Source organism: Syngnathus typhle, linkage group LG3, assembly GCF_033458585.1.
Source record: "Syngnathus typhle isolate RoL2023-S1 ecotype Sweden linkage group LG3, RoL_Styp_1.0, whole genome shotgun sequence".
Lineage (NCBI taxonomy): Eukaryota > Metazoa > Chordata > Actinopteri > Syngnathiformes > Syngnathidae > Syngnathus > Syngnathus typhle.
The window spans coordinates 2,357,209-2,378,841 of NC_083740.1; the positions used below are offsets into that span (position 1 = coordinate 2,357,209).

The 21,633-nt window shown below is 43.1% G+C and overlaps 1 protein-coding gene and 1 long non-coding RNA gene across 12 annotated transcripts in view; one reads left to right on the forward strand and one right to left on the reverse strand.

Moving 5' to 3' along the window:
* inpp4b (inositol polyphosphate-4-phosphatase type II B) overlaps window positions 1-21,633 on the forward strand; it is a 108,095-nt gene that overhangs the window by 8,686 nt on the left and 77,776 nt on the right. For 5 of the 10 annotated variants that reach the window (XM_061275169.1, XM_061275170.1, XM_061275178.1 and 2 more), the window contains exons 1-3: window positions 4,059-4,188; window positions 8,626-8,670; window positions 10,734-10,852. In XM_061275169.1, coding sequence (XP_061131153.1) covers window positions 4,101-4,188; window positions 8,626-8,670; window positions 10,734-10,852 — 252 coding nt within the window. In that variant the 5' untranslated portion in view covers window positions 4,059-4,100. Of the gene's footprint in view, window positions 1-4,058; window positions 4,189-8,625; window positions 8,671-10,733; window positions 10,853-11,542; window positions 11,662-21,633 lie in introns of those variants that run through there. The other 5 variants (XM_061275175.1, XM_061275176.1, XM_061275173.1 and 2 more) reach the window with 4 other exon arrangements.
* On the reverse strand, window positions 13,703-20,585 carry LOC133151825 (uncharacterized). Of its 2 annotated transcripts, XR_009713995.1 has the most exons (7): window positions 20,429-20,585; window positions 19,900-19,989; window positions 16,738-16,868; window positions 16,188-16,277; window positions 14,712-15,917; window positions 14,169-14,249; window positions 13,703-13,902 (listed from the first exon to the last, which is right to left on the reverse strand). It is a non-coding gene; the product is annotated as an uncharacterized LOC133151825 (long non-coding RNA). The 2 variants fall into 2 exon arrangements; XR_009713996.1 differs by lacking the exons at window positions 16,188-16,277; window positions 16,738-16,868.

Genomic DNA, 21,633 nt, shown 5'->3' on the forward strand with positions numbered 1-21,633 from the left:
AGTATCGTTTGTTGGCCAAATACATGGCGGGCAGAAACACTGCTCGAATGGGCTGTAAGTCAGCAGGTTGCTCGGTTGGTCATTGACATGGTCGGCCAGTTAAGGTGTCTTCATTAGCTTGACCTGTAAAAACCCTTTTACAATAGTCCAAGCTATAAGCGCTTTAATTCTAGAGCTGTTTTTCAGGTGCTAGTAAACAGGCTAAGTCGCAATTTTTGGTGGCTTTTAAAAAGGTACAAACCTTTTGAGATGCTTTGCTTTGTCGCAGTGCCTTTGTCCCACTGCGCTGTACACTCAAGGCACAGAAGCGAGAGAGCAACTACAAACAGGGAGCCTATGTTGTCTGCCAACTCAGAAGTCACTTTAAAGCACCACAACAGTTCGACTTGTTTTTGCCACTGGTGAATATTTTAACATCAATAGCGAATCATACTTCTGCTCATCTTTACCCGCAGGAAGGTCAGTCTTGCATTGTAAAAGCAGAACAAAATGCTGATAGGTAGTCTTGGTTTGTTAGTTAATTGGTTGGTTGGTTGGTTGGTTAATTAACTGGTCAGTTACTTGGTCGGTCTGTTAGTAATTCACTTAGTTGATTTGTTAATCAGCTTAATCTTGGTCAGTCATTCAGCTGGTCTTTCACTTTCAGTTGATCTGTTAGTTAGCAGGTTTGTCAAATAGTTAGATGGTTTATTAGTCAGGCAGTTAGGCTGTTTGTCGATTGGTCAGTACGTTGCTGGGTTGGTTAATAAACAATAATAATAAACTCGACTTAAGTTGTTCAGCCAGTCAGTTATTGCGTTATATCGGTTAGTTGGTTTAATTATAGATCGGTTAATTATCAGTCAATCAGTTGAATCGTTGGTTATTTTTGTTTGGTTTGTCGGTTAGTTGTAGTTTGTTGTTGTTTAGATTTTTGGCTGGTTAGTTTGTTAATTATATTGCGTGTGAGTTAGTCTGTTAGTTGGTTGGGTCAGTCAATTAGGTGGTTAGTCATTTAGTTGCAGTTTCTTGTTGGTTGATAAATTGGTTGGTTAGTTGCAACTTTAGTCAGTTATATATATTGTGTACACATTTTTCCATAATGGATTGTACAAAGGTGCTATACGAGGTATGCTGGGTCCGTTCTCGTGAGAGTACAGCAACAAGCGGGGAGGCTACATGTTGTTTACCAAACAACAAGTGACTTTAAAGCTGAATTTTTTTTTTAAGGCGGGAAGATGCTTGTCATCTCTGCTCCTTGTGAATATTTCAACACCGTCGCCACCTCTCCGACAGGAAACCGCACCTGCCCTCAGCTCATCTCGTCGCCTTCCCTTCCTGCAGGAAATGAAAGTCGGGCACGCTGGAAAGTTTTTCCATACAGAAGCCAGAAGGAGCCACTTGCCAGTCTTAAATCGTCGTCGCGAGTCATTACAAAGGTCTGGCCGTGATTGCCAAATTGGATTAACACAAGAGGACATTTACATGAGCTCTTGTGCGCTGCTTTTAAATCTCACGCCGACTCTGATTGTATTCGGCTCTCTTTTGTTCACGGCTATAATGAGGAAACGCAATGATTCTTTCAAGAATTGACTGCCGCATGATTAGTCCCCCACCTACCCGCAACCCCCGCAAGTAATAAAATAGGGGCAACAAAAATGTATCCTTGACATAGTGTCAGCCTATAACTTTGCTTTGACAGATTGTATTCTAAACTCGTTTTTCGGCTGCCGACGACACTGTAATAAGGTCTGAATAGACATGTTGGCTGTCTATTCGTTCGCGTTTGCAAGGCCTTCAGCATCTCATTTCATATCTGCTGTGCATATTCGGCATTATTGATTCGTGACGTCTAGCAATCGGTTTGTTAGCTTGTCAGTAAGTCGTTAATTTGGTAGTTTTATCATTGGCCAGACAATCTGGTGTTGGGTTAGCCAATTAGCTTGTTGGCTGCTCTATTGTCAGGTTAATTAATTGGTCGGTTGGTTGTTGGTTATTTAGTCTGTTTACTATTTAGATCGCCTCCCAAGAATTTTATGTGAATGGTTATTTAATTAGTTAGTTTCACTGTTTGTTCCATCGCATGCTGTTAGTAGGAAAGAAGGAGCCACAAAGTGACTGATCACTGAACTAGCTTCTAACATGGGACTCTGTATTGTTGTTTTATCATAGCGAAGTAGTAGTCGGCGGAGAGCGAAGGCCTCCTGCTGGCCCGCAGCATCAGTAGATAACGACAAAAAAAAAACAGCAGCTTCGGATGGAATCGGCCGGCGTTTCGACCTTAAGCGTTTCCTCCCTGCGAGAGGTCTGACCTTTTCCTATAAATCTCAGCACCGCGTTGATCCCCGAGAACCGTGCGCGTTCACGTTCGGCTTGTCTTATCTAAAGGTCCGCCTGACTCATCTGGCCGGAGCGCTTGTCGGCGTGTTTGTCGAGCGCTAATGCAGTCGGACTGAACGGGTCTATGTGGAGTTACTGTACCCGCGTAAATGAGAGCTGGGAAATGTATCTTTCAAATAGAAAAATAGCAAAATACCAAAATTATTACGACACGTGATAGCAATACACACACAGTCCGCTATGAATCAAGTTGAAAGGACTTGTAGCGTTAGCGCAACCATGTAAGATTTTGTGTAGCTTCTAATGGTTCTCAATTGCTTTGTGGAGGAGTTTAAAGTGGGAATCCATTTTCCACAATAGGCCATGTTTATTTTCTCCGTCGCCATGTACTTGCACTCGTCTCCATCTGCAGCGGGCTTTTCTATCGATTTTTGCCCCAGTCCTCCTCTTTTGTCGTCAGCCTTTGATAAGACAACCTTGGCCTTGAAAAGAATCTGAATTAGAATGTTAATGGACGGACATTTCCATTAAGAGGAAGATGGCCGCGATCATCCTGTCGTGTTTGCGCCGACGGAGGCATGATGAGAAGTGAGGAAGAAGCCTCTTTGTACCGAGTGCCATTTATCTTCATTCAGGGAATTCAGCAGCAACCGAGACCTGGACCACAGACCTCCCTTATGTAAACTATGTACCGCTACGATTGTGGTAGGTAGCTTGGGCACGTACTGTTCTGTAAACACTGCGTGAGGAATAATGCAGAACTAGAAGAAAAAAAAACAGCCACTTTTTGTCAGGGTGGGAGATGGTGTAAAGAGCCCATTGTTTTCTTAGAGGACTGACCTATATTGTAAGATATGACATTTCATCACGGCGTGAGGCGGCGGTTCATTAAATCGAACACACTCTCGCACGCACAAAAACAAAGTTGATTGAAAACGGGCATCGATTTGGCGCGTGGTGACCTTGGCGGGTGCACGATAACAAACGCAAAGACATTGTTGCGTGAGCATAGGCGGAATGTTGAAGAAGACTGTGAGAAGAGGATGACTGCTTGCAGTGTCCGCGCAAGTCAATAGTGTGCTCATAAACTTACAAAACACATTTTATGACTGACTGTATAGCTGGCTACCTAACATCGTAGCATAGCTAACTAGCCACTTGGCTGATGGACTAAACAAAAAGTTGACACTTAATCCATGAAAATACGACTGATTGACTGATTAGGCCCTTGGCTAACTATCTAAATTGTTGGATGCTTGGACTAGGATTACAAAAAAGAAAAATACTAGAGAGTTATGGGGGAGTGGGATTTAGAGTGAGGCAGACGGATGACAGAAATCAGAGGGAACATGTCTGCATTCAGTAAGGAGGAGGAACGGAGAGTGTGTGTGTGTGTGTGTGTGTGTGTTTTTGGCACTGCGTTGTCGTCTAGGTGCGCTCAGGCAGCCTGAGATTAATGGATAGAGCAACGTATCGCACATAACATCAATCCTGTCCTGCTTTTTCTTTCATTCCCAGTCTCGCTCCCTCATCACTCTCCAACTCCCCCCCCCTCTTTTCACTGGTCCCTGTCTGGTCCCTCTCCTCCAAAAGGCATCTCGGATGCTGCTCGAGCGCGGTCGCAGATCGCTATCGCCGTGACGGCAGCTTCCCCGTCAAACTGCGTCGTCAGTAGGAGGTGTGAGGGGGACAGGAGGGGGGGGGGGGTACTGGAGTGGACGGCGGTGTTCCGCAGAGGCGGCTGGAGAAGAGGTGGAGGATCAGAAGGGGGAGCCGGGCAGATGGACGGCGCTCCGGAGGCGAGATACTGCGTGGTTGACCTGAAGGAGCTGAGCGGCTGCCCCGGAGACGAGCTGCCTCATGTGACCGGTGAGCCAACCTCCTGCATTGTGGTTGCTTTGCCTCGTCTTTCCATCATCCGGCTCCTCCACCTGTGCCTTCCACCTGTGTCCTCCACCATCATCGCACCGTTAAGCATCTCTGCCGATTGATCCCTTTCCAATCTGTTTGCGCCGGCAGCAGATTGTTTTCGAAACCCCTTTAACACATGCCAGAAAGTGGGCGCGTGCCTGTGTTTGTTTGCGTGCGAGTGTGTGCACGTGCGTGGGTGTATCGAAGAGAAAGAAGATATAAGTGGATGTCCCGGAGAGTAAACAAAAAGTTGACAAGAAATATACTTAATGAGTCAGTGGAATATCATAAAAGAAGAACAATGAACATTTCCAGTAAATGCCTAAAAAGTTTCCTGGAATTTTCCCGTTTGTGGATTGCCGTTAATTGCAATTTACCGTAATTTTTGGACTATAAATCGCGTTTATTTTCATAGTTTGGGTGGGCGGGGCGACTTATACTCAGGAGCGACTTATATACATATATATATGGTTTTTTTTCTCACTTTTTGGGGCATTTTATGGCTGGTGCGACTTATACTCTGGTGCGACTTATAGTCCGAAAATTACGGTATATGAAAGTTATTTAATGTAGACCCCCCCCCCCCCCCCCCGAAATTTAGGTCGAGAAAATACCGTATTCGAGGAAGCTCCTCAACTGACATCAACAAAGTTCCGTAGCTAATAGTATCGAGCCTTTCCTCAGGGCCATCATATTTATGTTTGGCGATACCGAAACGAGCCAAGCAAGTCCTAGGTGGTGTCGTAAATGATGTAAGTCACGTTTGTGGCCTCAAGCAAATGTCTGTTCATTCTGATAAGCATGTTAAGGTCCATCTGAAGTAAAGAGGGGGGGGGGAGGTCATCATAGCTAAACATTATTGAGCAATGCAGAATTGAGCCAAACGAGTCGTGTTTAAGAAGCTGCTTCATGTTGGTGGCATGGCACGCTGCCTGCTTAAGTACCGGTTGGAATTTCGAGTTTCGCTATGCGGTCGGAGTCAAAAACCCAAAAAGTGGTATGAGTCTTAAGTGTGGGAAAAGAGCAGGCCTCGTTATTTTGACCGGCCTGCTATTTGCTCGAGTGGTTGCGTAGAGGGAACCTTGGTTGGTCGAGTGCTGCTCAAACTGCTCAAGTGATGAACTTGAAGATTTTGTTTTTGCATTGAATATTTATTTTGTAAAATACTGCGACATAACAAAAGTTCCCCTCTTAATCCACACGTGCACAATTTAATCGGCGAGCGCATTTTGCATTTACGCACCCCAGCCCCATGTTCGAGTCCACATATGTGAAAGCGCACCTTCACTCTGTCACATTTGCGGATGACATGTGACAGGTTCGGGAGTGGAGCGGTCACCCCGCTGTGCCTGCGCTGTGCCTTCCTTTTTGTTTACCCAAGCAGAGCAAAGGGAAGCGCGTAATTAGCATGTTGCGCACGAGAGACAGCCTTGACAGGCCCCCATTATCGGTGGCAAGGTGACATGGTTTACCTCCTTCTCCTCCTCTACGGGGACAGCACAGGAAAGCGGGTGGAAGCTTATGGCAATTTTGCACGCCGCCCATCACGATGTTATGCTAATTTGCTGAAAGCTATTTATAGCACGATTATTTTGGGCACTTTTTTGTTTTTAGTTGGCAACAATAAATGGTAGGTAGCAATTGTATTTAGACAATACTTTTATGTATAGAATAAATCAGCATAAAATGATTAGCTAACTATTACAAAGTGACAACTTAAATTTTTTGTTTTTTCTGTTTGTGTATACGTTCAAAGCACACTATACGGAACTACTCCAGTATTAGATGCTTAAAACCGCTAGCTAGCAATGATGTTTTTGTCCCTAATCGCTAGCTCGCTCGTTAGCCAAATACTTAAAAAATATAATTTTGTGCATCACTGCCACCTCGTGGCGGTGAAATAATCCACAGTTTTGTGGGATTTGTACTCGCTGGCGGATTAATCAAATTGGGTGACGTCTCTCCCGTGTCGATGTTTGCGGTCTGGTGAAAAGTCGAACGAATGGCAGCAACATCAAACTTCCGCGGAGAGCCATCCGTGCACGCGCACACACATAAACGTGAATTATTAATATCATCTCCAAATCCAAAGCAAATAGCATTGGGAATATAAACAGGGCTTGTTCAGAGGCTAGGGCTCTTCCATGTAATATGTATTCATGAAGATGCTAAAGCCACGGTGAGGGCTTTATCAAAGCTTTTTGGAAATTGCTTGTTGTTCCTATTGAGCCTACGGTATACGGAAGTAGCTTGACTTTTTTTTTGCGGAGTCAGGAATATTCAGCACTTCAGTGCAGCTTTCACACCCGCAGAATAGAATACTTCCACGCTTGTCATGAAAAGTGAAAAAAAAACAAAAGACCCTCTTGAATGTTGAGAACTGCCTAGATTCATAGATTAAAGTGAATACAACACAAAGTTTATAATTTCGACGCTAATGAGAAGCGATTCAGCACACTCCCGTAAGCGAAAGGCCGATTCAGTGACTCCCCCCCCCCTCCCCTCCGCACACTCCCATGAGCGAAAGGCCAAAGCTCCAAGTGAGATTACAATGAATGGAAAGGAGGTTAAATGATCACCTGCTATGTGCCTCACTAGTGGACCAAGACAACCACCCACTCCTTCCCGAATTCTAATGAATCGCCCTCACCCATGTGCAAACTCTGCCGATGGTGCCACCTGCAGACAGGGCTTGATAGATGTTCTTCCTCCAGGCCCCCCCACACCCACGATGAAAAGTGCACCGCAGCGGGCGATGCACACCTCATTTGCTTTTGGGGGGCCCCCGCGGGAGCCGCATCTGCATGTCGCCCTCTGCCTCGCCGGCCTCATTAGCATATTCATAACGGCGGCGGATATCGATTGTGAGCGCCGCACCTGTGCCACTTGTCTCCCCGCACATCCGCGCCGCCTTCAGCTTTGTGATTGTTGCCGATCTGTAACGTATTTAATTATCGTAATTAGGCATCCCCGCGATTGGCTTGGTCTGGTTTTATTCTTAGCATGGAGTGGTATTGTGCACTGCAAAGGGGGAAAAAAAATAGAGAGGCTGCTGGAACATCAAGTACAAATTTAGCCAATTAACCCATTCACCGCCATTGACGACTAGAGATGCCATAGATTCGTTTGAACAAAGCCGACCAGTGAATGAGGTTCAAATAAGACGATCGGAGAAATCCTTAAAAATGATGTAGGCTGAAATAAGACGATACAATTGGAAAAAAAATAACTCCCTTAATCATATTATAGTAACGGTGCAGTACAGACTGAAAAGTTGCCCAGGCAGGACGACCATAAATCTCCCGCAAGACATTCCACTCGGAACTTCCTAAATTCCTCCCAAATTGTCCTGTTCAAAACAAGACTCTCTAAAATCACCAGTTACTCCCCCTAAAATTGACCGTTTTAAATAAAACTCTGTAAATTCCTCAAAGTTCCGATTGAAATAAGACTGACTGATTGCCTGGAAGCGAAACAAACTGCCTTTTCGGGAACGACTTCTTTTCATTTTGCGTCTGCAATATTCGAAGCCGACCCAAACGTGTCATTACAGATAGCGTAGTAGTTGTGTATCGGGCCTCCCAAAAACGCCACAAATGATTGATGTCGCCATTCATTGTAGATTATGCAAACACGTTGCAATCTGGGTGAGTGTCAGCGCGAGGCTTTCTAGTTATCCATTGTCCTTGGGGGCTCCCGTTGCGGTGATAGCTGCGGAACCGCGCGACTCATCCGTCACCGCCGCTCTATCTCATTCATCACGTTCACAGTCGGGCACACAAACCGACAGAGGAAACATCTGCGCTGGATGGAAAATGGCTAAAATCCTCTTACGGGACGTGCTCGGACACAATGGGCCTCGCCGCGGCTCGTCGGCTTTGCTAATGGACCGCGGAGATTCTGATTTTTACCGAAGTAGTTTTTTTTTTTGCGAGTAACGTCTCTACATTTTTTTATTTTTTTTTATCACCTGCCTTTTAGGTGATAGAGCCACTTTGCAATATTTACGTGAACACAGGCACTGAGTGACACAGACAGGCCAATTATCTCTCCATATAAACTTTTTTTTTTTGTTCCTTTCGGCCGACTCTCGGTTTTTCAGTTGCTCGGGATGCGGCGCGCGCCGCCGTTGTCACGTTCGCGCCGGCGCTGATGAAACTTTGATAAGCTTCGATGACACGTTGAGCTGCGGCAGCAGAGAGCCCTTCAAGCTCGGAGGGCTAAGATGCTGCCAGACGTCAGGCCCACGAGAGGGATTGTCACTTGAAACTGAATATTTGTTTTTGTTTTTAGAACTCTCGCCTACGTATTTTTTTTCTCTGCTGAGTGGCTATTAAAAAAAAGAGCTTTTTTTTTTTTTTTTGCTTCTTTAACTTTATCTTCTTCCTTTCTCAGGTGTTTCTTGCTCTCCCAAGATGCCTCAGGTGGAGTTTAGTCTTGGTAAGCACTTTTTTTTTTTTTTATAAATAAAGGTTGCTTCATTGGATTCAAAGGAAAAAAAAAATAGGCCCATTTTACTTGGATCAAATTTTAAATTGTGTTGACATCGTTTTTCACATAATTTTTGAAATTGATCAAATCTTTCGGTCATTTTTACAGCCATAGTTGCTACAATCCAATCTTTTGGGATATTAAATCTTTTGACTTTTTCATTGATAGATATAATTTCAACCTTGTGAAGCTGATGGATTCATTTAGTATTTTACTGCAAGGTCAATAAATCTCAAAAGTCTCCTCTGGCATACAAAGACAAAAACTCAAATACATTCTGGGTTAGCATTGCTCACATGTGGTTAAAATCTGATAAGCAACTGAAAAAAAAAATCATTAATGGACTGAGTTGACTTTCTAAATTGGTCACATTGAATCTGGCCTTTTTCTGTTTTCTTGACTTTGATCATTTAAGCACCAAGGTCTTTGGAGCTGGTGCCCACAAACACAAACAAGGCAAAGAGAACACTGTTGTCATAACGATGAGAGGCCGTCTTGGAACTTTTTGTGCTTGGAGATGCTCCCATTCATTTTTTATTCCACCGGAGATGTCGGGAGTTAGATAGTCTGTAACAAAAATCTGAGATGAAGAATGTTGTTTGTTTATTTCATACTATCAGAATTCGACGACATATATTCTGCGCAGATTTTTATTTACTTACCTACTTACTTATTTATTTAATTTATTTTTTATTGAATAGGGACAATGCACAGATGTCTGGTCAAGTGTTATTTGAATCACTTTTGAGTCAAGTCAGTGGAGTATGTTGTGAGATGCAATTTGCTCCCTTCTTAACAACAGCAGCACGAAACAATTACATTGTATATCGCTATCAATAGATGCATTGATTGGCCTCAGGGTTGGTTAACTCCTCACTCTAATTAACTCTTGGAGAAATCATTTGCCAAATTCCTCACCTGTTTATTTGTGCAGACCGCGTTGCGACTTTGATTAAATCACATTTAATGAGCCGATCTCGCAAGATCATGTGTACATTTTCTTGCACAGCACTTGGATGTACAATACACAACGTGGCAGTGTGTCGCCACGCCCTAAAAAGCAGCCTGTAATCCACTTTCCCATCAAAGCGCAGTCCCCCGGTCATCATATATAATATATGCCCCGTTTTGTTTTTTTTTTCGTTCCTTTCAGGCCTTGGCATTTCCTGTGGTAGCATGCACAGCATAAGATTTTGTCAGAAAATCATTGGGGGGTAACATAAGATGGGCAATTATAGGAGCGGTTTAACATCTTTTTAAACAGTCCAAGCGTCTTTGATCGTTTTAGGTTAGGTGGATTAAATAGCATTTTTCCACAGTGTTGTGAATCTTGCGATTAGCGATAGATTAGTAATTAGCATCCCTTTAGACAGGACAAAACCCTGATTGGTTTGTTACGATCAGCACGTGACAAGCTGATGGGATCGTGAATTTGTAGGATATTTATTGAGGAAAAATACTACAAATGTTTAAGACAAAATCATTTTTTAGAAATAAATTCTGGATTTGTAATATATTTATTGAGAAAAGTACACAAAATGTTTAACACAAAATATTATTTCAGAAAAAAAAGTAGTCCCGTACTTCAACTTGGTCAAGGTTTCACAATAGTTCTTAATCCATTCGTCATTGCACCATTTTGGTCATGATGGCATCAGCCGGTTGTCCTTCAGTTCACCAGCAGCGCCATTTCATTTCTTGTACCTTGAAATGAAAGGCCGACAGGGACGAGGGACAACCTCATACACTTCACTGCCTGGGCGCTCCTGTTGGTCGTCAGCCTCTGATGCAATTCCATTTTATGACTATTCTCTCGACTGTGTTTTGTACAAACAAATACTGGGCCCACGCTGAAAAGTAAACTATATTGCTCTGTAAACTATATCGGCCTAATATCTTCCACCCTCCAAAGAACAAGCATTTTATTTTTAAGAAAAGGTTTTTGAGAGACTTTTTAATCGAGATACCGTAACTTTGAACGAAGACAACTATGTGTCTCTGCCCATGTGTAGCGTGCAACGACCTGGTGACTTCAGGTCGAGACGGGACGCCCAACGCGGTAGTCCACGTGTCTGTGGCGGACCCTCATAAGGATCGCCTGGTCTCCCACGCCTGCACCGAAGTAGTTGAGGTAAGGAAGTTCATTGTTGTTGCTGGTATTGCCTTGGCGTTTCCAGTTTTTGAAGAACAAGACGGACTGGACATGAATGTTAAATTATTCAGTGTGTGAAAGTGGACGTGACCAATAGCAAATAAAATAGAAAAGAAAAATAGAGCCGGGCAGTTTTGTCAAGATGTTGACATAATTAGCAGGGAATCAATTTTGACTGGACAGAATTATTTTTCCCCCCCTTAATATTGTGATTGCAATTTAATATGAGAGTATATTTGAGAAGAAACACAACCAATAAATGCGATCTGTATTACAACAATATCCGATTTGTTATGGCTAAATGTTTTGGCCTTCGAGGCCTCAATGCAGCCGTTCCGACTTTCAAATTGCGTTCCACTACATTGCATTGTCCACTTGAATTCAACCCTGCTTCTTTTTATCCCCGGTGAGCTCGACAGCCCGTCTACACTGGGTAGCAGCTGCCCCACTCGAGAAACACACACCCGCTTTTACACACACACGCACACGGAAAGAAAAAAAAAAAAAGCGACTCATAGACTGGAATTATGTTCCCGCTAATCCACTAAAACAAGCGTCTCATTCAAAGCTGCGTTACGGCTGTTCCCCCCCACCACTCTCTCTCCTGTCAAGGAATCGTGTGTGTGTGTCTGTGTGTGTCTGTATGTGTGCCTGTGCTGGAAAGACAGGATGTGGTAGGATACTGAGTGCTCACTCTGCAGACACTCGTCTCAGTGCCGTTTGGACTTCATGGCTGCTAGTGTGGAGAAATTTCATTCAGTATGGACTGTTTTGGATTTCCAGGCAGGGTAGGTCCACTCATCCTTTCAATCCAATGCCACGACACGTTGTGTGTGTTCGAAGGCAACATTAGTAGCGTGTTGAGTCCCTTTTTGAGACTTTGGTTGGAGTGTTGTTGGGATGGAGCTGAGTTTGTTTGGTCAGGAGAGTTGTTTTAGAAGCAGTGCCACAGCAGGTCCAGCAGATGACACTGTTTTTCTTTTTTTTTTCTTCCCAATTTGGGATACGAGTTGACCATGGACAACAACCTCAAAGGTAGTCAACTCCTCGTCCACTAATCGGTTTGAGAGGAAGTGAAGTGTCTTCGCGGGCCACATAAAATGATGTGGTGGGCCGCATCTGGCCCCCGGGGCTTGAGTTTGACACCTATGGTGGATAGTTAGCAAATCATCTTAATTGTACTGTAATAATTTTGTAGCGCATACAAAGTTCTGATCTCAACTTTATTATAGATAAGTAAAAGTAAAACTAAAAGAAAATCACATTAAAAAGTAAAAGGCTAAATAATGCAAACAAATGCTGAAAACCAACTGAAACCGAAACCCCGATTGCCTAATATATTTATATGAAAATATGTGCCTCATCATCTAGAAATGACTTAAGAGTTATGTCCCCATCGACAACTTTTCAAAATGATACAAAACCAAGCGGAAGCGAATTGTCAGACTACCACTAACAACCCCAGCTAAAGTCGCCTCCTCAGCGTGTCTCCGTCAGTCTTGCCCCACAAAATCCGCCTAGCAACAAGTGGCTGCACTAATTATTTCCCACTTTAACCCCCCACTGCTTATACCGCCATCTAACTTATGAGGCGGCGGATTCTAACGAGCGCGTGCGAGGCAAACGCCGCCGTGCGTGTTCATGCGACATTCCCAGCGTGTCTCCTCCCAGCAGCTGCTTTCTGTTTTGCCGCCACACACGAACGGACGACCGGCTGGGGCGCGATCGATGTATTATGCGGCCTGCTCACTGCGTGATGTGAAGCTTTCATTTGGAAGATCAATGATGGAACGTGCCAGGTGTCTTATCCATTTATCACCAGGCTGGGCTCGGTCAAATGGGAACCTAACAGGGGTTCAATCGACTTAGTTGGGGGGGGGGGGGGTTATGAATGTTCTTTTGTTGCAGCTGTTTAAAGGGGGGGGCGGGGTCAGTTAGACTTAGATATGAGCAAATCAGAACTAAGTCAAGACTTCAACTTTCAGGTAAGTCTGAAGTCACTGTGGCGAAAATACTCGCGTCACGAGTATTCTTTGCTTAGAATGACAAATATCAGTGCCGTACTGATGAGTCTGGTGGCGTTTACAAACACCTCACGCATTGCGGCGTCACCTGAGGATGGGAGGACTAGGAGACAAACTGAAATCGTACAGCTTCATTCTTGTGGAATTCCCATTTGTTATTTGTCATGTTTTCTTGAAAGAGTGGAAGTTACAATCTTATTCCCTTTTAATCGTACGATTTATTGGCTGTGATCAGCATGGCGACAGTTGCGTTGTGCGTCGTAGTAGGCTTTCGTCGACTCGTCAGTTCACGTTCCTGCCCCTCAATGACCACCTTGACGGAGAGTCGTCTTTTATAGTGACGCAATATAGCCGGAAAGAAGGAAGATAGAGGTTTTACATTCTTATTTGCTCTTAGTGTTTACACTCATCCAAGTTGCAAATGAAGAAGATCGTGCGGCTTTAATGAACAGTTTGACTTGTAATTCTCTGCCTTCTTAGCAAATATGTACCTGTGTATTTATGCATGTAGTAAATATGTACTCATCATCCGTCCAAATAATTACGATGGAGATTTACGCTTCGAAAAAAGTCCCGTAAGACTGCCGCCACTCAATGGTCATTTTACTCGTAGGTGTTGTCTTTTATATTAGCTGCTCATATATACACACCTATTTTTATCTAATAGCATGCGCCCAATTGAGGATCAGTCACAAGACTGGTTTCAGTCTCCTTTGATGAGACTGCAATCCTGTGGTCAGCAGAGGTGTTATTGTTAGGGTCATTTTGTTGTCATAATGTTATTGTTAGGGTCATTTTGTTGTCATAACTTTTCATCCAGTCATCCTTTTATTTATTTTTTTTCAACATTTTTGAATGCTTTTCAACTCAACTACCAGGACAATAGGTTGGATCTTCAATCCCCACAGATCCTTCCATGTCGCAGAAGTCCATTTTGGGACATTTTGCGTTGGGGGTTTGTCTGTCGTCACATTCACGGATCCACGCAGTGCTGGCCACCGACGGCTTGAAGGCAGAGAAAACACGTGATTATTCTTTTGAGTGGAAGCGGTGAGTTGTATTTACAGTTCTTCAAAAAGTGTGTGTTGGAAAATTCTAAACCCAGTAAAAGGAAAGCTTTTAGTTTGTGAGTGGTTTTGTGACAAATATCTATACTTTAAGAAATCGGGCTGCAAGAATCACTCTTACAAAATAACTAATAAATATTCTTTTTGGACAATTGCAAAGTCCCCTCTAAAATGAAAAAAATATGAAACCATACAGATACTCACATGAATCGTATCTGCAGACTTGGCCTGGTTGACATGTTTCATGAGAAAAGAGCAGACAGGTTCCGCATGTCAGAGCCTCACCTGAGGAAGGGAGGGTAGTGTGGTGGAAAGGAGACAAATTTTAATATTATATATACATATATGTATATAATTAAAATAAAAATATATTAAAAATAAAAAATTAAAAGGGCAGCTCGTGGTGCACTGGTTAGCATGTCCGCCTCACAGTTAGGAGAGTGCGGATTCGATTCCACTTGTGTGGAGTTTGCATGTTCTCCCCGTGCCTGCGCGGGTTTTCTCCGGGCACTCCGGTTTCCTCCCACACCCCAAAAACATGCTTGGTAGGCCGATTGAGCAGTCTGGTTGTTCGTTTCTGTGTGGCCTGAGATTGGCTAGCAACCGGTTCAGGGTGTCCCGCGACCCCCGTGGGGACAAAGCGGTATAGAAAATGGATGGATATATCGAGCCATTTTTTTGAAGTGTTGTTCTTCACTAAATAGACATATGAAATATCTTCAAATAAAGAAATCAAATGACACTCACCACTTGTGATCAGCATGGCGACAGCGAAAGCCAAGATCAACCACTTGATTGCGTTGTTCATCGTAGTAGCCTGTTGTCGACTCGTCAGTTCACGTTCCTGCCCCTCAATGACCACCTTGACGGAGAGTCGTCTTTTATAGTGACGCAATATAGCCGGAAAGAAGGAAGATAGAGGTTTTACATTCTTATTTGCTCTTCTTGTTTACACTCATCCAAGTTGCAAATGACGAAGATTGTGCGGCTTTGGTGAAGAGTTTGACTTGCAATTCTCTGCCCTCTTAGCAAATATGTACCGTGTATTTATGGATGTAAATATGTACTCATCGCCCGTCCAAATAATTACGACAGAGATTTACGCTTCAAAAAAGTCCCGTAAGATTGCCGCCACTCAATGATCATTTTACTCTTAAGTGTTGTCTTTTAGTTTCGTTTATTGTTTAGCACATATTATTATATCAATAACTGTGCAAGGAGGGAGACGAAGCCTAGGGCTTGTAAAGAGCTCCACTCCTTCTAACCCCCCAGTTCCAACCCTTAATGCTGAGTGCCAAGCAGGGAGGCAATGGGTCCCATTTTTACAGTCTTTGGTATGACCCGGCCGGGGTTTGAAGCCACAACCTTCCTGTCTCAGGGCGGACACTCTAACCACTAGGTCACTGAGCTGGTTTTTATATTAGCTGCTCTTATTTACTCATCATATTTACACACCTATTTATATTTATTAGCGTGCGCCCAATTGAGGATCAGTCACAAGACTGGTTTCAGTCTCCTTTGATGAGACTGCAATTTTGTGATCAGCACTCAAATGGGCAAAGGTGTTATCGTTAGGGTCATCGAGACAGTTGTTAATGGTGACCAAAAGTCACATGGGCGTCTCCGCTCAGGCCAAATCCCAGAAAATATCAATCGATCAAAACAATCACCTCGGTCTTTTAGAGTTGAATTTTGAGATTGCTTTCGGCCTCTGTCAACATGATAGGTAAATTGTTCAACACAATGCAAGAGCAAAGTCATCATTTGATGATCACTTTTTATTTATTTTTTTAACATTTTTGAATGCTTCTCAACTAAACTACCAAGACGGTAGGTTGGATCTTCAACCCCCACAAATCCTTCCATGTCGCAGAAGTCCATTTTGGGACATTTTGCGTTGGGGGTTTGTCTGTCGTCACATTCACGGATCCCCACAGCCCTGGCCACCCAAGACTTGAAGACAGAAAACACAACATGTGATTATTCTTTTGAGTGGAAGCAGTGAGTTGTATTTACAGTTCTTCAAAAAGTGTGTGTTGGAAAATTCTAAACTCAGTAAAAGGAAAGCTTTTAGTTTGTGAGTGGTTTTGTGACGAATATTTAGACTTTAAGAAATTGGGCTGCAAGAATCACTCTTACAAAAAAACTAATAAATATTCTTTTTGGACAATTGCAAAGTCCCCTCTAAAATGAAAAAAAAAATGAAACCATACAGATACTCACATGGCACGGATTTGCAGACTTGGCCTGGTGCACATGTTTCTTTAGTACACCCAACATAGAACCTACAGCGTTCGCATGTCAGAGCGTCACCTGAGGATGGGAGGGTGGTGTGGTGGAAAACAGACAAATTTTTATATATATAAAAATGCAGACTTGGCCAGGTATATATATATATATATATATATTAAAAGGGCAGCTCGTGGTGCACTGGTTAGCACGTCCGCCTCACAGTTAGGAGGGTGCGGATTCGATTCCACCTGTGTGGAGTTTGCATGTTCTCCCCGTGCCGGCGCGGGTCTTCTCCGGGCACTCCGGTTTCCTCCCACACCCCAAAAACATGCTTGGTAGGCCGATTGAGCAGTCTGGTTGTTCGTCTCTGTGTGGCCTGAGATTGGCTAGCAACCGGTTCAGGGTGTCCCGCGACCCCCGTGGGGACAAAGCGGTATAGGAAATGGATGGATACACGTAGCTAGCCATTTTTTTGAAGTGTTGTTCTTCACTAAATAGACATATGAAATATCTTCAAATAGAGAAATAAAATGACACTCACCAGTTGTGATCAGCATGGCGACAGCAAAAGCCAAGATCAACCACTTGATTGCGTTGTTCATCGTAGTAGCCTGTTGTCGACTTGTCAGTTCACGTTCCTGCCCCTCAATGACCACCTTGACGGAGAGTCGTCTTTTATAGTGACGCAATATAGCCGGAAAGAAGGAAGATAGAGGTTTTACATTCTTATTTGCTCTTCGTGTTTACACTCATCCAAGTTGCAAATGACAAAGATCGTGCGGCTTTAATAAACAGTTTGACTTGCAATTCTCTGCCCTCTTAGCAAATATGTACCGTGTATTTATGCATGCAAATATGTACTCATCATCCGTCCAAATAATTATGATGTATATTTATATCCCGTAAGACTGCCGCCACTCAATGGTCATTTTTGCACCTCTTATTTATTGGGTTATTTGTTTATTATTTATTCGGGGTGTAAATCGCGGGTTTTGCCACGATCCGATATCATATCGATACAAAGAACTACGATACGATATTTGGCGATATCTTAAAGCATGCTGCGATTCATTCACGATATATCGCGATATAGTGCTCTACGATCGATATATACATATATTTTTTTAAATAAAAAATATAGAACAATATCCTGATTTATAACAATTCATACGCAAAATCAGCAAGGTACTGCAAACTCTTTATTTAGGAAATCACAAGAGTATTGCAGTATACAAAGTGCTTATATTAACACTAAACTTTGATGTCGTGTTTTTTCTTTAAGTGTGCGGCGAGATTTGTGCTCCCTGAATATTTGATCACCGCATGGCAGGATTTGCAAACTGCACCTGTCTTGTCGGTTCAGCCATCTTTTCTTTAGAATCCAAAGTGCTTCCAAACGAATGACTTGAAGCCTAAAGGGGAGCAAATTTCCTCGTCTATTTGGACACTAGCCATAGCACCTGCCCAGGAGCCGCGTACTAGTTGTCGCCTCCCCTTTCACGTGCGTGCTCTGCTCACAACACAACACGCGCAGTGCGCTCCCGGAAAGAGGAAGCGAGCAACAATGAACTGGATTTCAAAATAAAGTCGCGTCTAATGTCAGAGGTCAAACACGGCGATATAAATCGATGTTTACGTTTAGCATCGATGCCAATAAATTGTACAGCATTTAAATCGATTAATCGATGTGTATCGATGAATCGTTACACCCCTATTATTTATTCATCACTCATTTTATTTATTTATTAGTTATTGTTTGTGCCTTCTTGTTTTTATTTTGTGTCGTCTACTTGTATGTTTATCGTGTACTGTGTCTCGTCACCGTGGGATGGAGGAAACAGAATTTCGGTTTCTTTGTGTGTCTGACATATGAAGGGATTGACAATCAGCTGACTTTGACTTTGACTTTGATTTTACTCATAGGTTTTCTCTTTTATATTAGCTGCTCCTATTTACTCATCATATTTACACACCTATTTATCAAAGTCAAAGTCAAAGTCAGCTTTATTGTCAATCTCTCCACGTCACAACACACAAAGAGACCGAAATTACGTTTTTCTCTATCCCACGGTGACGAGACACATAACACGATAGACATACAAGTACGCGACACAATATAAAAACAAGAAGGCAAAAAATTCAAACAATCAATAGTAAGAGTGATGAATAAATAATAAATAAACAGATAACACAATAAATAAGAGGAGCAAAACGGAGCCAGCAAGCATAGCGCAAAAGTAAAAAACATCATAAACAAAAAGGCACAAACAATAAATAATAAGAGTAATAATAAATAATAAATAAACAGATAACACAACAAATAAGAGCCAGTGTGCATACAGACAGTACAGACAGTAAAAGTACAAGACGCTACGCAGAACGGGGGAGCGAGTTCAGGATCCTAACAGCCTGGTGTACGAAGCTGTTTGAGAGTCTGGTGGTGCGGGAGCGCAGGCTTCTGTACCTCTTCCCAGAGGGCAGAAGCTCGAACAAAGAGTGAGCGGGGTGACTCACATCACTCACAATCGTGGTCGCCTTGCGGGTGAGATGGGAGGTGTAAGTGTCCTTCAAGGAGGGGAGCGAAGCACCAGCAATCTTACCAGCCGTGTTCACTATGCGCTGCAGGGCCTTCAAGTTGTAGTCAGTGCAGCCGCCACCCCAAACAGCAATACAGCTGGAGAGGACGCTCTCAATGGTGCCGCGGTAAAATGCAGTCATGACGGCCGGAGGAGCGCTCGCTCGCCTGAGTTTCCGCAGGAAGTACAGGCGGCGCTGGGCTTTCTCATATTTATTAGCGTGCGCCCAATTGAGGATCGGTCACAAGACTGGTTTCAGTCTCCTTTGATGAGACTGCAATTTTGTGATCAGCACTCAAATAGGCAAAGGTGTTATCGTTAGGGTCATTTTGTTGTCATAACCTTTCATACAAACAAAGGTGGACTGTGCATCCAACCCTGCGGGACACCTGTGAGAAGTGCGTACGACTCGGAGGGAAGACGAGAGACTCGGGGGGGAGTCCGCGATTGATAAACCGGGGCCGCCGATGGCAGCTTTAATCGCGCTTTGAACGAGACAGTCGTTAATGGTGACCAAAAGTTACATGAGCGTCTCCACTCAATCGAAAATATCAATCGATCAAAACAATCACCTCGGTCTTTTAGAGTTGAATTTTGAGATTGCTTTCGGCCTCTGTCAACAAGATAGGTAAATTGTTCAACACAATGCAAGAGCAAAGTCATCATTTGATGATCACTTTTTATTTTATTTTTTTTAACATTTTTGAATGCTTCTCAACTAAACTACCAAGACGATAGGTTGGATGTTCAACCCCCACAAATCCTTCCAAGTCGCAGAAGTCCATTTTGGGACATTTTGCGTTGGGGGTTTGTCTGTCGTCACATTCACGGATACGCACAGGCCTGGCCACCCACGACTTGAAGACAGAAAACACAACATGTGATTATTCTTTTGAGTGGAAGCAGTGAGTTGTATTTGCAGTTCTTCAAAAAGTGTGTGTTGGAAAATTCTAAACTCAGTAAAAGGAAAGCTTTTAGTTTGTGAGTGGTTTTGTGACGAATATTTATACTTTAAGAAATTGGGCTGCAAGATTCACTCTTACAAAAAAACTAATAAATATTCATTTTTGGACAATTGCAAAGTCCCCTCTAAAATGAAAAAAATATGAAACCATACAGATACTCACATGGCACGGATTTGCAGACTTGGCCTGGTTGACATGGTTGTTGATGACACCCCATAAACATCATACAGCGTTGGCATGTCAGAGCGTCACCTGAGGAAGGGAGGGTGGTGTGGTTGAAAAGAGACAATTTTTTATTTTATATATATATATATATATATATATTAAAAGGGCAGCTCGTGGTGCACTGGTTAGCACGTCCGCCTCACAGTTAGGAGGGTGCGGATTCGATTCCACCTGTGTGGAGTTTGCATGTTCTCCCCGTGCCTGCGCGGGTTTTCTCCGGGCACTCCGGTTTCCTCCCACACCCCAACAACATGCTTGGTAGGCCGATTGAGCAGTCTGGTTGTTTTTGGCTCTGTGTGCTCTGCGATTGGCTGGCAACCGGTTCAGGGTGTCCCGCGACCCCCGTGGGGACAAAGCGGTATAGGAAATGGATGGATACACGTAGCTAGCCATTTTTTTGAAGTGTTGTTCTTCACTAAATAGACATATGAAATATCTTCAAATAGAGAAATAAAATGACACTCACCAGTTGTGATCAGCATGGCGACAGCAAAAGCCAAGATCAACCACTTGATTGCGTTGTTCATCATAGTAGCCTGTTGTCGACTCGTCAGTTCACGTTCCTGCCCCTCAATGACCACCTTGACGGAGAGTCGTCTTTTATAGTGACGGAATATAGCCGGAAAGAAGGAAGATAGAGGTTTTACATATTTATTTGCTCTTCGTGTTTACACTCATCCAAGTTGCAAATGATAAAGATCGTGCGGCTTTAATGAACAGTTTGACTTGCAATTCTCTGCCCTCTTAACAAATATGTCCCGTGTATTTATGCATGTAAATATGTACTCATCATCCGTCCAAATAATTATGATGGATATTTAGTAGGGGTGTAAATCGCGGGTTTTGGCACGATACGATATAATATCGATATAAAGAACTACGATACGATATTTGCCGATATCTTAAAGCCTGCTGCGATTCATTCACGATATATCGCGATATAGTGCTCTACGATCGATTATTATTATTTTTTTTTTAATAAAAAATATAGAACGATATCCTGATTTATAACAATTCATACGCAAAATCAACAAGGTACTGCAAACTCTTTATTTAGGAAATTACAAGAGTATTGTAGTATACAAATTCCTTACTTTAACACTGAACTTTGATGTCGTGTTTTTTCTTTAAATGTGCGGCGAGATTTGTGCTCCCTGAATATTTGATCACCGCATGGCAGGATTTACAAACTGCACGTGTCTTGTCCGTTGAGCCATCTTTTCTTTGGAATCCAAAGTGCTTCCAAACGAATGACTTGAAGCCTAAAGGGGAGCAAATTTCCTCGTCTTTTTGGACACTAGCCATAGCAGCAGCCCAGGAGCCGCGTACTAGTTGTCGCCTCCCCTTTCACGTGCGTGCTCTGCTCACAACACAACACGCGCAGTGCGCTCCCGGAAAGAGGAAGCGAGCAACAATGAACTGGATTTCAAAATAAAGTCGCGTCTAATGTCAGAGGTCAAACACGGCGATATAAATCGATGTTTACGTTTAGCATCGATGCCAATAAATTGTAGAGCATTTAAATCGATTAATCGATGTGTATCGATGAACCGTTACACCCCTATTATTTATTCATCACTCATTTTATTTATTTATTTATTAGTTATTGTTTGTGCCGTCTTGTTTTTATTTTGTGTCGTCTACTTGTATGTTTATCGTGTACTGTGTCTC